Below are 16,400 nucleotides of genomic sequence, written 5' to 3'. Positions count from 1 at the left end.
TGGGCAGCTCCTAGTGGTCAACAGCATCAGACTGTGGTTGTACTGGGCAGCTCCTAGTGGTCAACAGTGTCAGAATGTGGTTGTACTGGGCAGCTCCTAGTGGTCAACAGTGTCAGACTGTGGTTGTACTGGGCAGCTCCTAGTGGTCAACAGTGTCAGAATGTGGTTGTACCGGGCAGCAGTTGTGAATGTGTGTGATTGACTGAGTGTGAAGAAGCATGTACTGCACATGTTGAGCGGCTCTTTCCAGGATGAATAGAGTTGCCTTACGTCTGTGTCTTCCCCCTCTCTCTCCTCCCACAGAGGCCCGAGGAGCGGGTCAAAGAGGAGGAGAGCGAGGAGGCCTCTGGGAGGCCAACGCCTGACCCCAAGGGGCGTCTCCGTGGCCCCTGCAGCTTCCTGAAGCCCCCCTACTCCATCCCCAGGAGCCTGGCCGTGTCCCCAAGTCTGGGAGGCCTCCCCGTCACACCTGAGCTCGCTGTGGTGCGTACTTTCGTGTAAGGGTTTGTACTACTATAGCCAGAACCCAGATGCAGACACAAACAGGCAGAGACGACGACGAATCAGAGAAAACCCAAACAGTGGGTATATTTATTATATCGGGGGGGGGGGGGGGATACGGTAACCAGGTTCTCAGACAGTCCAGGGAGTAGGTGAGTGGAAGGGGAGTCATACAAGCGGGAGGTCGTAGCCGGGGGCTGGTTTCTCAGACAGTCCAGGAGGTACACGAGGAGAAGAGTAGTCAGGCTGGCGAGGGTCATACACGAAATCCAGAAGACGGGAGCAGGGTGGGGAGCCAGGTAGAGGACTGTGAGCAAGGAGGACAAGACAGGGTTAGACAAGGCAAACGGATAAAGGACTGACACAAGAACGAGCACTAAATATAATGACTGACTGGTCTACTAGAAGTTATGATCTGGAAGTAGGCTGGGATAGAGTGGGGGAAAACCAAGGGGGTACAGGAGACTGGAGGCTTGGAGGTGCATGACATAATAATAATAATAATAATAATAATAATAATAATAATAATACATTTTATTTGGTGGCGCCTTTCAGGACACCCAAGGTCACCTTACAGATCAAAGAAAAAATGTCTGTGTGGAGTCTGCGTGTTCTTCCTGTGTCCGTGTGGGTTTCCACTCTGGTTTCCTCCCACACTGTTGGAAGTTGTTCTGAATAAGACAACTCGCTAATGCTCAACTTAATTTATTAAAGGAAAACTCCAACATTTTGGGAAATTTGCTTATTTGCCATCTTCCCTGGAGTTAGACAAGAAGATACATACCTTTGTCTTCTCTGTGCATGCATTAGGCTTAGGGAACGCCCGCACTGTTAGCCTAGCTTAGCGTCAGGAAGTAGGTTCCTCCAGCAGCCAAGTTCCCAGGCAACTTCCCAACAGTCACGAAATACATTCCAAATACAACTCCAAAACGTTCCTGTAAACATGTTGTGACCTGTGTATTTACCACATGGAGAAAAAATAAATAATTGAATTAGACATTTCCGTTTTCTAAGCAGATATACTCGGAATTTTTTTTTGCCGAACCACTGCCGTCTGGGCGCAGTGATTTCATGCAACACAGTGCTACTTTCTAACGTTGAGGCCAGTGTCGCGAGCTACTAGTCAGATTGGTTTTACTGACGGAAGTTACAACACGGCTTTTGAGGTGATGCGTCGCGTGAAATCACTGCGCCCAGACAGCAGTGGTTCGGCAAAAAATTGTTCCGAGTATATCTGCTTAGAAACGGAAATGTCTAATTCAAAAAAAAAATCTTTCTCCACGTGGTAAATACACAGGTCACAACATGTTTACAGGAAGGTTTTGGAGTGTATTTGGAATGTATTTCGTGACTGTTGGGAAGTTGCCTGGGAACTTGGCTGCTGGAGGAACCTACTTCCAGTGACTGACGATAAGCTAGGCTAACGGTGCAGGCGTTCCCTAAGCCTAATGCATGCATGCACAGAGAAGACAAAGGTATGTATCTTCTTGTCTAACTCCAGGGAAGATGGCAAATAAGCAAATTTTCCAAAATGTTGGAGTTTTCCTTTAACACTTTGCATGCCACGCCCGAGATTTCTCGGGTTTACCCCCCGCGGGTTGAATGCCCACTCACGAGAATTCTCGTATTTTCTATTTTTTTTTTTTTAGCGATCTGAAATCATATTTCATCAACCAATTCTACCGTTGGAAATTCAACTACCTCAGGCGCTCAGATGTGAAAAAAGCGCCCCCTATCGTCTCCCAGGTGGTAATTCACCCTTTTGGATTGAACTCAATGAAAATGAATGAGAAAAAAAAACACGCACTCCACATTTTACTTCTCACTCACGCAGCCGGCATCTACCAGCTTCATGCTGGACTCTTGGAGCCGCGGGGAATATGTGTTTTACTGTATACACAGTGGATCACTAAAAGGAGCGATTTTTTCGAATGGCGATCAGGAATTGGAATAATCCATTTGGATACCATCTGATCTCAGGTAAGGAATCTATGTTACAAGTCTAAGGATAATCAGACCCGTTTTCACGGATATATAAGCTTTTATGTGATTATGTGATATCGCTGTTTGACTGTGCGCGCCGTCAGGAAATAGGAGAAGCGATTTTCAGCGAGCGCCACGAGCGTGCATGCGTACACATATACTATCGATAATCTAGCGTTTATTTGAAAACGATTCATAAATAGGCCGAACAATGACAACATTCTAGAATATTCCAGTAAAAGGCGATTATCATGGAAACCTCTTTTTTCTCCGTGAAAACGAGGGGTTTTCTAAATGCTATGAAACGGAAATGAACCGATAAAAAAACAATCTGCTTCGACAATGTTGACTGGAAATAGGTCATTGATAATGCGACGGGCAGATTAGACACATAGCCATAATTTAAAACATAGATTCGGCGATATTAACGTTAACATTGAAGTGGCCTTAGGCATTCAAGGGGGTAAAAAGGAAAACACGACTGTCTCTCAAAAAAACCCGGTAAAGGATACAAACAATACGTCTCTCTCATGACAGGCATACCAATCCCCAGCTCCCACGCATGCGTATTTTATACCCATCCCGTTACTCTAACTACGGGATCAGTGATAGCTCAACATTGTGAACAGTGTGACTGATCTACGTCCCTTTTCCTTAGCTCATACCCCATGAAATAATAAAACAATTCCCTTTAGCAATAGAATACAGCAGAGCTTGTAACATATTTCAACTTAACAATAACCACCACAGCCTGTAAACATATAAGAAAATATCTCCCTGTGTAAACAGAACTACCCGGCAGTACCAAATGCAGAATCCAAATAACACAACTGAGTTTAACCCTTTTTATTTTTTTATTGGCCACTGAACATAGTCCTTGTATCTAGGATTCGGCCTGCTGACACGACCTGCACTTGTCTTGTAGCAACTGTCAGTCGTGTTTGAGGGGGCTTTCTCATTAGGAACGGGTGCTCCGCTCCGTCCTCGCTCCGTCTTTGAGTGCGAACTCCCCCCCCTCCCTCTCCCCCCTCTGGTTTGTGTACACACTGCAGTCTTGGTTCGCTCCGGGTTTTGTTTCCGGTTTTGCGTTTTGAGCGTGTAAGCTGCCGTAGGCAATGATGTCACACTCTAACGTCAACACATCAACAGTTGAACACATGGATGGAAACTGGATGTCCGATATATAAGGAAACGAATAACCAATAAATATGAAGTTATCTTTGAACCTCTGGTGTCAAGCCTTGTCAATATAACCCACCCCCTTTTCTCACGAATGGAACTGGTGTTGTGGAGTCCGCTTTGAACGTTTTCCAGGGTTAGCGGCTAGCGCTAGTTAGCTTAGCCTAGTTATGGAATAACTTAATTAGCAGCTAACGTTAGCCCATTGCTCGCGTCAATTATATTGCATGTCATTGAAGGTCCGCGCTGGTCTGTGTCTAATGAAATTACAATTGCATGTCATTGAAGGTCCGCGCTGGTCTGTGTCTATAATGAAATGAGAGGAAAGCTCTGCGCTAAAGCAAGTCTCATCTCAGCCGCGACGTGACAACATACTCAATGTTATATAAAAATAATCTTGCGGTCTACTTGAAAAGCAGCCTGCAATCTACCGGTCGATCACGGCCGACTGGTTGGGCACCACTGGTCTATAGAAATAAATGCATTCGAACAAGAAATCAATGTATAGACATAGCAATGGGAAAAAAATTGCCAGGCCTAATGCGAGCCAGGGAAGTCTTGGGCTTGTAACGTGGCTTCATCTCGAAGTTTTCATCCACTGAGCCGTGAGGCTCAACATGCTTGTTTGGTTGAGGTCTGAACTCGCCAAATTGCCCATAAATATAGTTTTTTTGGGTATTGTCCAGTTGTTGCTGTATGTTTTTATCTGCCCAAAATTCAAGCAAGCATGAAAGCATTACAGTAAGCTTGCACACCACGCCCGCTCCATCGTCGGGGACGCTGGTTCGCACCCGAGACCACCTCTTCCAGCAGTCCAGGTTTGGAGCGAATCAGCGTCCCCAGCGTTCTCATCACACCCTATTTTGGTGCGATCGCGCTCTGATTCGACCCCGAATGGCTAGTGTGAAAGCCTCCTGGGTCTGGTCCAGGAACCTTGTGTGGTCCAGGAACCTCAAACTGAGGCTGTCCAGTGTCAAAAAGTCCTTGTCTCTCACTTGTAAGAGTGTCATGTTCCTCTGAACTCAGTCCAGAACGCATCCGGTTGTTCAGCGTCACTTGGATCGAATTGTGCTGGGGAAGGCTCGGCTACCGGCAGATCGAATTGTGCTGGGGAAGGCTCGGCTACCGGCAGATCGAGTTGTGCTGGGGAAGGCTTGGCTACCGGCAGATCGAGTTGTGCTGGGGAAGGCTCGGCTACCGGCAGATCGAGTTGTGCTGGGGAAGGCTCGGCTACCGGCAGATCGAGTTGTGCTGGGGAAGGCTCGGCTACCGGAAGATCGAGTTGTGCTGGGAAAGGCTCAGGTACCGGCAGAACATGTCGGCGATTCCTCCTGTAGAGCTTTCCTTCTGAACAGATGCGGTACGATCTGAGCTCTTTGCAAAGCTCCTTCACCATCCCTGTCCGGTTGTAACCCTTGTGGGATTTGCAACCTGACACTTTGTCCTTCCATCAGAGGTTGAAGCGGTTTGTCAAAGTACCGCTTCTGTGACAGTCTCTTATTGAGTAGCTGGGCTTTCACCTGCTGTGGCTCATGCATGTGTGGTTCGAGCAGCTTCCTTGTGACGCCAGTGTGGTGCGTGTCTGTCTTGACATGAGCCTCTGTGCAGGAGATCCAAGCTTCGCATCACGTGGTACGTTTCTGAGATTCAACAGATTGAGAAACACATCTGATCCATCTCTGTGAGACTTCTCCATGAGTTGTTTTGCTCTACGGATGGCTCTCTCTCTGCCAACCCGTTAGATTGTGGATATTCAGGGCTGCTAGTTGTATGAGTGAAGTCCCACTGAGCAGAAAAGTCCTTAAAGCGCTGACTAGTGAACTGTCTGGCGTTGTCTGATATGAGAGTGTCTCTTGAGCTTTGTGATGATGACTGTTGCAGAGGTGATATCATACAGTCGATCGATCTCATAGTAGCCTGAATATGAGTCCACTAGCACCATGTACTGCTGGCTGCCTTCAAAGAGGTCCGCTTCTACAGTAGACCAGGTCTGGAACTGGATGTAGTTGGAGCGGCTCTTTCAGCTGGTGACATGTTGTGCTGTTACACACAGAGCATGACTGTATTGCTTTGTTGATGTCGTCTGTTAGTGTGGGCCAGAAAACTATGCCTCTTGCTCTCCGTTTAGTGGCTCCACACCAGGATGTCCTCTGTGCATTATGCTGATGTACTCCGGCTGTAGTGACTGAGGAATTTCCTTTCATCATGACACCATCGTCAATGACCAGCTCATATCTGAAAGGTAAATAGGGATGAGCGGCATGTGGGAGACTACGCTGTTTGACAGGCCATCCATGTCTGATGAAGGAACTGAGAGTCTGCAGAGTTGTGTCATCTGCTGTGTGTCTCTTTAACTCCTCCAGACAAGAAGAGGATATGTAGCTGACTGTCATCGCATCAAAACTGTCCTCCTCATCAGCGTGCTGCACCGCGGTACTCTGAGGAGCCAGATACATCTGTTTTCCATTTTTGTATATCAGAGTGATGCCCTACTTCTGTAATTGTAAACATAATCCTTTGAAGTCTCGCTGGTGCTGCATGTATGGGCTTTTTTTTATTATAGTGACCAGGGGCTGGTGGTCAGTTTCGATGGTCACATGCTTTGCCGTATATGAAGTCGTTAAACTTAGAACATGCAAACACCACTGCTAACAGCTCCTTCTCTATTTGAGCATATCTGGTTTCTGTGTCAGTGAGTGTCCGCGAGGCTACAGGTTTCCCTTCCTGTAAACATGCAGTCCCGAGCCCGTACTGTGAGGCATCACACGTGAGTACCACTGGCTTACGGACATCATAGAATGTAAGGACAGGAGTGTTAAACGTGTTTTCAGCGTTTCAAAAGCAGTTTGCTGCTGTTCATGCCAGGTCTGTGATCTGTCGCAGTGGAGCCGCCAGCTGGCTGAAGTTTGGGATGAATTTTCCGAGGTAGCTGACCATCCCAAGGAATCTTTGCAGGGCTGGGACGTCTGCTGGCACTGTCATTTCACTGATGGCTTTTGTTTTGCTGGGATCAGCTCTGAGCCCGTCACTTGTGAAAACATGACCAACATAGCTGACTTGATTGAGCCGGAACTTGCACTTAACTCATTCAGCGCCATGGATTAGCCTCGTCCCGTTCTAGCTATGCCACGCTTTAAATATAGGGGTGCGTCACCTTGTTTGTAGAGATATATCTATATTCTATATTATAGCTATGGAGTATGGAGACAATACTATAGTCATTTGACAGTGACTTTCTTCCGTCGAACATGCAAAAGAGAGAAAATGTTTTCATGAATATGTTCGCGCGTTATCCCGTGGTGAATATAAGTAGTTTAGGAGTGATCCGGGATAATTCCTGAAAAGCTGAGTTATAGGGCGCTACGTGTATTCTACTATAAGCGTTGGCGTTTCTTGCCTGGACACGTTACTATTTCCAAATCAAATGTATATAATAGGTATTATGTTTCATCATGAATGCATGAAAGGGGGGGGGTAGTTTTTTTATGCTTTGATGGCCAGTAACGGCATTCGTGTTGAACACTACAGACGCTGATTAGCTGGATCGATATGAAAACATTGTTGGATCAAGCTGAAATTGATGTCAGAACTTGGCGGTCAGGTGGCGTAGCGGAGATTGCGCTTGTCACCAATGCAAGAGGCTGCGGTCTCGACTCCCGGAGTCAGCATTGCTTGGGGCTTGAGCTGATGGCTATACTAACCCGTTTGGCTGGGTTAGGGGGAGGGCAAGTCATGGGTGGGAATCTGGCGTTGTGGACAGCGACGCCTACAGGTCAGGTCTGGGCGCTTGCTCAGCGGAGGCAGGACTTGATGAAGGCAGCGTGACCTCCCACACGTTACACTTCACCAATGAGAGTCCTCGCTGCCAGGTGAAAAAAGAGTCACTGGCTGTCGCCGCGCATGTCGGAGGAAGCGTGCGGATGACTTCATGGTTCCCTTGTACCGACCAGTGGGAGAACATGCGCACAACGACAAAAAATTGGGACGGGGAGAAAACAGAGAAAAAATCTGAGAAAGAGAGGATAAAAAAAAATAAAAAAAATAAATTGATGTCAGATAGTCCTTACCTTTGATCGGGGGTATTCCAAAAAGAATATTCCAATTGTCTGATTGCGATTTCCAGTATTGGTGTCCATCTGGTCCCGGACATAATTTGGCACAATTTATGGATCGAGTGTGCCAGATGCGTTTCGAAGTGGTCGGATGAAGCGATTTACTCGGCTCTGTCTAAATTTAGCACCCAGAGGGGTTTAAATGTAACGCATGGTCTGGAACAGGGTTTACTGCACTCTCGATACTGCCACCTAGCCGGATCTGGCCGGTACTGCACCCTCTGGGTCCCAGTATGCCTTTTAACGGCAACATACAGGTCCGTGACATTGAATCGAATATTAAAATCGGAAAAAATAAAAACGGACCAAATAACGAGTTTACTCGTTGTTGCCGTTCAACGCATGACGCCCAATAACGAGTAAACTCGTTGTTGGCGGGGAATGAGTGAGGATTCAGCCTCAAGTTCACCTCCCTGGCTCGGTTGAGCACCTTCCTCAGATTTGCATCATGTTCCTCCACACTTTCGCCTCCGATGAGTATGCCGTCGACAATTATTGCACAGGGATACCCATCGAAGATCTGCTCCATAGAGCGCTGGAACACTTCACTAGCAAAGGTGAGTCCAAACGGCATCCTCATCCTGTAGCGACCAAAGGGAGTGCTAAAAAGAGCTCTTAGCGTCTAAGACAGAAAACACCTTAGCATTTGCCATGTGTGCAGTCACCTCTTCGACAGTCCGCATAGGGTGGTATGGCCTTTTCAAAGCGGTGTTCAAGTCTCTCGGATTTATACATATCCGTATTTCCTGTTTGTCTTTTTTGTTAGTTGCGACCATGGATGACACCCAGTCATCCATGGTCTAAAAGGCTCTAAAAGTAAAAGTCAAGTAGTATTTGCAATTTAATGTACATAAGTATCTAAAGTAAAAGTATGCATTCTACATGACGTTTGTGTATTCCAATGCTTGGGAGCGTTCAAACCTCCATCCACTGATGTCTAAAGGTTAATGTGGTACATGGTCCATTTATGCTGCCCTGATTACGTCCTCTTGAAGTTGACAGGCTTCAGATTTGAAAGTACATAATCTTCATATATTTTTGCCATGTTTTCTATACAAAATCCTTTTCTTCAAAGTAACTAGTAACTGATGGGTTCAGATAAATGTAGTGGAGTAAAAGTACCAAGTTCCCAAAAATTTAAATACTCACGTAAAGTACAAGTAGCTCGAAATTGTACTTAAGTACAGTAGGCTACTTGAGTAAGAATATTTTAGTTACTTTCCACCACTGATCACATGTTATGCTAATCACAGGGGCAACCATCCAGCAGCAGTAATGGAAGGTGGTAATTTAACACTTTATTTTCCATGATACATATTCAGAAGCTTAAAGGCTTAGTGTTACACACTACAGCACATGGGAGTGTTCTGTTCAAATGAAAACATTAATATGCTGTGTAATCTAAGTACACTTAAAAAAACCACAAGTTGTACTTTAGTAAACGTATTAAAGGTGTACCATTTTGGTAAGCAAACGTAACCAAAAGTTAAATATCTAAAGTATAATTTCAATATGTTTAAGCATATATTAGGCATATATATTATTCAATTTCAAGTTTCAAGTTTCAAGTTTCTTTATGAGTTGTCATACAGAAATACAGAATACTTTTGCATGAAATGCTTATTTCTGTTTTGCTCTTGAGAGTGTGCTAGATAAAATAACAAGATAGTGTAAAATAGTATAATATAAGTATAAAATAGAAAGTCAAGTACGTAAACAAGTGTAAACAAAACAAACATTTTCAATATACATATATACAGTATATGTACAGTCTATACTTCTGTACAGTCTATACAGTCGGCTACTATACAGTAGTGTAGAATGGTGAGGTATAGCTTAGCTTGTGGTGCCACCTTGTGGTGGTGAGGTACAATGGGGTGCATGGGATTGATGCCATAATCAATATCAATCAATATCAATATTGATGCCAATAAATATAAAGTGTGTGTTAGTGTCTAAAGTGGGTAAGTGGGTGCTACAGTGTGTTGTTTATTTAAAGTGAGTGTGTGCGTGTGGATGTGCGTGTTGTTGTTCATTGTTCATTGAGCATCCTGATGGCCTGGGGATAGTTAAGCTCCTTCTGAGTCTCTCTGTGCCATGAGACTCCGGTATCGCTTGCCTGACCGCAGCAGTTCAAAACTTTAGTATACTTTCTGAATACCTGAAAAGTATAAAAAGTATACTTCCATAAAATGTACTTAGGTATACTTTTTTTGACTGGGGTATTCGCTCAACGTATCATATATTGTGGAAAATAAGTTTTGTTATTCAAAAATAATAAGAAAAGAAACAGCCAAGAAGTTCCTGTGTTTGATGCTGAGCAGCATCCGGGAACAAGTGCCACTCCTTACCCAGACAGACGACACAGACAACGGATGGGATGTCTTCTCCAATGGTATTATGTCTAGTGCCATTATGTCTTCCTTCCTGTCTGTTTGATGAGGCCAACCCTTTACAGAGATGGTGCAGTGGTTAAAGGGGCATGTCACAGATTCTTAACCTGAATCCTGACGTTCTGTTCTGAGGAGGACGTGTGATAATTGGACATAACACCGGTTCCTGACAGGGAGCGACGCGAGCGAGCGTGATTGCGAAAATGATTAAAATGTATTCGTTTCAATCAGACTATCCTGACCTACCGCGAGCGACAGCGAACTGAGCGGCGATGTCGCTCTCCCCTCAAATATTCGCTCGCTGTGTCTCTAGTTGAGCGATTACGCGGCCGAGTCCCGCCCCTAAACACTTTTTATTGGTCGAGAATCACAGGCTGCTTTGCCCCTGTGCTTCCAGGTAAATACACACACTCGGACAAGCGCCGCGTCATATCAGGACAGTGTCGCGCGCGATTTCGTCTCCAGTTCGCTCGCTCGCTGCCTGTCAGGAACCGGTGTAACACTTAAAGGGTGACATAACACTTAACATTTGCATTTTGTCATAGCTGACACTTTTATCCAAAGCGATCCTTTAATAAGAAACGATTTGAATGGGAATGCCCTTTGTGTCTATTCTATCACCGAGAAACATGACCATGTCACCTGACACCTGCCACCAGCCTGCTGCTTACCCAAATACAGTGTGTGTGTGTGTGTGTGTGTGTGTGTGCGTGTGCGTGTGTGTGTGGCTGGCAGAGGAGAAAGATTGGCATTATTACCTTACGCACACACACACTTACTTACTGACCTAGTTAATTAAGTAAGTATGTGTGCATGTGCATGTGCGTGTGTGTGTGTGTGTGTGTGTGTGTGTGCGTGTGGCTGGCAGAGGAGAAAGATTGACATCCTAGTTAAGTAAGTATGTGTGTGTGTCTGTGTGTGTGTGTGTGTCTGTGTGTGTCTGTGTGTGTGTGTGTGTGTGTGTGTCTAAGACTACAAAAGACTAGCAAACCGCCTTGTTATTTATTTATGTAACTCTTAAGCAGTAGATGGAGTTGGTCTGCTGTTGTATGACAAGCTTCTGTAGATATGTACCAACAGCAAGTGACACGGTGTCATTAATCCTGCTGCTGTCAGTGTTCATCCTGCTGCTGTCAGTGTTCATCCTGCTGCTGTCAGTGTTTATCCTGCTGCTGTCAGTGTTCATCCTGCTGCTGTCAGTGTTCATCCTGCTGCTGTCAGTGTTCATCCTGCTGCTGTCAGTGTTCATCCTGCTCAATCCATTCAGTGTTCATCCTGCTGCTGTCAGTGTTCATCCTGCTGCTGTCAGTGTTCATCCTACTCAATCCATTCAGGGTTTAGCCTACTCAATCCATTCAGGGTTTAGCCTACTCCATTCAAGGTAAGGCCTACTCCATCGTTTTTTTCTTGGTGAGGTAGGATTAAAATTCTAAATTAATATGACCAACATTCCCATATTCACCTTATATGCCCCGCCCACATCGGCTTGTCTCTTAATTTCTTGTAGCTTGGTGATAAAGATCACACTCCAGCACAGAGCTATTTCTACGCCTGTACGTCACAGCCTGCTAAACACCTCTGTCTCTACGCCTGTACACCACAGCCTGCTAAACACCTCTGTCTCTAGTCTCTATGCCTGTACATCACAGCCTGCTAAACACCTCTGTCTCTCTATGCCTGTATATCACAGCCTGCTAAATACCTCTGTCTCTACGCCTGTACATCACAGCCTGCTAAACACCTCTGTCTCTACGCCTGTACATCACAGCCTGCTAAACACCTCTGTCTCTACGCCTGTATATCACAGCCTGCTAAACACCTCTGTCTCTACGCCTGTATATCACAGCCTGTTAAACACCTCTGTCTCTACGCCTGTATATCACAGCCTGTTAAACACCTCTGTCTCTACGCCTGTATATCACAGCCTGCTAAACACCTCTGTCTCTACGCCTGTATATCACAGCCTACTAAACACCTCTGTCTCTACGCCTGTACATCACAGCCTGCTAAACACCTCTGTCTCTACGCCTGTACATCACAGCCTGTTAAACACCTCTGTCTCTACGCCTGTACATCACAGCCTGTTAAACACCTCTGTCTCTATGCCTGTATATCACAGCCTGCTAAACACCTCTGTCTCTACGCCTGTATATCACAGCCTGCTAAACACCTCTGTCTATACGCCTGTACATCACAGCCTGCTAAACACCTCTGTCTCTACGCCTGTATATCACAGCCTGTTAAACACCTCTGTCTCTACGCCTGTATGTTACAGCCTGTTAAACACCTCTGTCTCTATGCCTGTATATCACAGCCTGTTAAACACCTCTGTCTCTACGCCTGTATGTTACAGCCTGTTAAACACCTCTGTCTCTACGCCTGTATGTTACAGCCTGTTAAACACCTATGTCTCTACGCCTGTACATCACAGCCTGCTAAACACCTCTGTCTCTACGCCTGTACATCACAGCCTGCTAAACACCTCTGTCTCTACGCCTGTATGTTATAGCCTGCTAAACACCTCTGTCTCTACGCCTGTATGTTATAGCCTGTTAAACACAGTAGCGGCTTGTGGATGCTTCGCCACTAGGGGCGCTATACCAAACATTTTGCAAACATGTACAAGGCACGCATTGGCGAATATTATCACCATTGCCATCGATCAATATATGATCACAGTCAGTCAAATGCAACCACGTTTCCAATAGCCCAACACAAACACGCACAGCTCTCTCTCTCTCTCTCTCTCTCTCTCTCTCTCTCTCTCTCTCTCTCTCTCTCTCTCTCTCTCTCTCTCTCGCTCTCTCTCTCTCTCTCTCTCTCTCTCAGATGATGTCAGATCCATTCAATAATAAACGATGTCGATGTATATCCATTCCACTCACTGCCCACTGTCCAGACTCCAGACTGAATCACAAGTTCACAACACACAGCTTCGAACATGTTGCAAACTGTGGCTAAGGAAAAAACTGGCATCGCCGCGTAGGCCAATCAGAGAGCGTCTCCGCGAAATGCAGCTATGGAAATTCTAGACGGAAATTCTAAACGCTTGACTAGACCGCTTCAAATCGCGCCCGGATTCCAACATAATAGTCATATTTCAACGCACAACGCGTTACGCACTGATTGGCTGTGACGGATACAGTGATCCAACAGTGACGCGCACTCAGAGCGATATCGCGTCTAGCCCGGGCCGAGAAATACAAAAAAATAAAAAAATAAAAAAAAAGTGAGTCACTTCCTGTTCCTGAAAACGAGTATTTTTTATTTTATATAGTAACGTTATATTGTGCATTGGAAACACAAACATACTTAAAATGAGTAAATATTATTCATTTTAAACATGTTTATATTATTTATAGGGCTATAAAACAAAAAACTAAAAAATAATTGTTCTTGTTCTCATATAACCAGGGCAGGGCCTGAGGGGGGGCGGCGCCCTAGCGCCCCCCAGTGGCGGCCGCCACTGGTTAAACACCTATGTCTCTACGCCTGTACGTTACAGCCTGTTAAACACCTATGTCTCTACACCTGTACATCACAGCCTGCTAAACACCTCTGTCTCTACGCCTGTACGTTACAGCCTGCTAAACTCCCAACAATCTCCCCCTCGCTCTCCATCCCTGTCCTCCATGGAGACAGTCCACGGCGGTGAGGACTCATGTCGTATTCGTAGCCAACCAACCTCAGCTAGAGGGTCGACCGCTATCAGGACCCTCTATCACCCAATATGGCTAGAGAAATGCCACGAGTCAGGATGGACAGACAGAACGTTGAGACTAGGGCATGTAATGCAATTTACAGCCCCTCATCCTCCAGTCCAGTGTCACCAACTTTTCAATTGATATAATTTAATTTGACCCACATTTAAGCCAATAGATACAGCGTTCAATCTCTCAAAGTGATACAAATTGAAAGAATGAAACACATAATGGTAGTAGGATTTCATTTTTAACACATTGCGTGCCACGGACTACAGCCCCCTCAGCATCGACGGGGCACCGGTTGAGAGAGTGAACAGTTTCAAGTACCTCGGAGCCCACATATCCGAGGACTTGACATGGACCACACACATTGACAGTGTTGTGAAGAAGGCACGACAACGCCTCTACTTCCTCAGGCGCCTAAGAAAGTTCCAAGTCAGTCAGAAGATCCTTAGGAACTTCTACTCATGTACAATAGAGAGCATCCTGACCGGCAACATCACCTCCTGGTTTGGGAATAGCACTGCACAAGACCGTAGCAGACTACAAAGAGTGACACGTTCAGCCGAACGCACAATTGGAGGGGGGCTTCCCACCCCCCAGAACATTTACAACAAGCGGTGCAAGGGGAAGGCTAAGAGAATTATTAAGGACTCGAGCCACCCGAACAACTGCCTCTTTGAACTGCTGCGGTCAGGCAAGCGATACCGGAGTCTTAAGGCGAGCACAGAAAGACTCAGAAGAAGCTTCTATCCCCAGGCCATCAGGCTGCTAAACGAACAATAATCGCTAAACGAACAATAATCACTATGCAACAACCATCAAATGCACACAGCACACACACCCACACGCACACACTCACTCAAACAAACAACACACTGCAGCACCCACTCTCCACACTTTAGATCACACAAACACACTTACACTTTATATTTATTGATAAAGGATTTGCACTACAACTCGTACACCTACTGTGAATTGTACCTAAATTGCACCTCGTCCCATTTCTCCATTTCTGCCTTGCACTATATAGTATTGTATATTAGTACACTGCACAGTATTGTATATTGTATGGTAACTACGTCTATTCTGCATCGAACATTGTACATATGTCTAAACTGAACACTGTGACCTATTTTTTTTACTTCTAATTTTACTATGTTTTTATTTCATACTTATCCTGTCTTGCACAGTCTCTGGAGCGCAACAGTAAGAAGCATTTTGTACAAAAGTATTCTGTACTTCTGTATGACAACTATTAAAGAAACTTGAAACTTGAAACTTGAAACTTGAACGCCCCTTTGACCAGAATAACCCCTTCTGTGCCAGCGCTTTAGTCAATGGGAGGTCTGGGAAATTTGCGAAGGCTTAAACTATATCTTAAATTATGGCTATGGGTCTAAAACACCCCTCGCTTATCAATGACTTGCTTGCAGTCAACATGTACGAAACGGATAGTTTTTTCATTGGTACATTTCCGTTTTATACCGTTTTGAATACGAGTATAGTTTCGGAGAGTTCTAGTAATTTCAGAGAAATTACGTGATAATAGCCCTTTAGTGGAATACACAAAACACGTTGTCATTTCTCGGCTGATTTATTAATCGTTTTCAAATAAACGCTTGATTATTGATAGTATATCTGTACTTATGCACGCTAGAGAAGCGGGCTGAAAAATCTATTATTCATGCCGTGCTTAGCGTTAACGTTACGCACACACACACACACGTTGTGATCGCTGTGAAAAAAACATCTGATTAAGCCAAAACTGTTAACATAGAGTCCTTACCTCACATCAGATGTTCTGCAAAAAGATGAATCCAATTCCTGATTGCCATTCCAAATATCGATCGTGTTTATTGATCCAACGTTATACTCCGAAACAGATAATCAACGCTTCTTCCAGTCCCCTCAGTCAATGCAATAGTATCCAGATGCATGCCCCAGAAGTAAAACGTGGACCGGAGTTATTTTTTCGATGCACTTTTTCAGCCAATCCAATCCAATGATGTGCAATACCATCCGGGAGACAATAGGCGGCAGTATTTTCCCTTTTCGAGCTCAGAGCCATTCCCAATGATAACGTCAGGCTGGATGGATGAAAAATTTATGGATATTGCTAATAAAAGAAATAACGAGAAAACTCGTCATTGGCACTCAACGCATGGCGAGTTAAGACGACTAAAGTCGTCGTTGGCACTCAAAGTGTTAATCCTATACTTAATAAAGGTTTACATTTGTATGTTGATACAAACTTTTTAACACAAAACATACAAACCTAAGAACTTTTGCAAGTATAAAATACATAAAAACCTTTTTGAAAATTATAAAGGTTATTATAAAACTTTCTTTTTAAATAAAACACCAGTGTAAGACATGTATGCAAGTATAAAAAAAAACATGTACATAACATAAAATGGGTCCTCTCTTGTCTATTCCCAGAGTCAAAACAGTGGATTACAAAACTGGGTCTGTCATTCCACATAACAAAAACAGTGTCTGTACAATATTTACCATTTACCATTTAC

At 44.8% G+C, this 16,400-nt stretch overlaps 1 protein-coding gene across 1 annotated transcript in view; it reads left to right on the top strand.

The window, feature by feature from the left end:
- mindy4b (MINDY family member 4B) overlaps positions 1–16,400 on the top strand; it is a gene marked incomplete at both ends in the record, with an annotated part of 119,840 nt that overhangs the window by 52,116 nt on the left and 51,324 nt on the right. Inside the window, one exon of the mRNA XM_084309715.1 lies at positions 304–483. Within this exon, the coding sequence (XP_084165841.1) occupies positions 304–483 (180 nt within the window). The remainder of the gene's footprint in view (positions 1–303; positions 484–16,400) is intronic.

This window comes from Notolepis coatsorum (genome assembly GCF_963971535.1).
Source record: "Notolepis coatsorum genome assembly, chromosome: 1".
In the NCBI taxonomy this organism is placed as follows: Eukaryota; Metazoa; Chordata; class Actinopteri; order Aulopiformes; family Paralepididae; genus Notolepis; species Notolepis coatsorum.
This window is presented reverse-complemented; position numbering and strand designations above follow the sequence as displayed.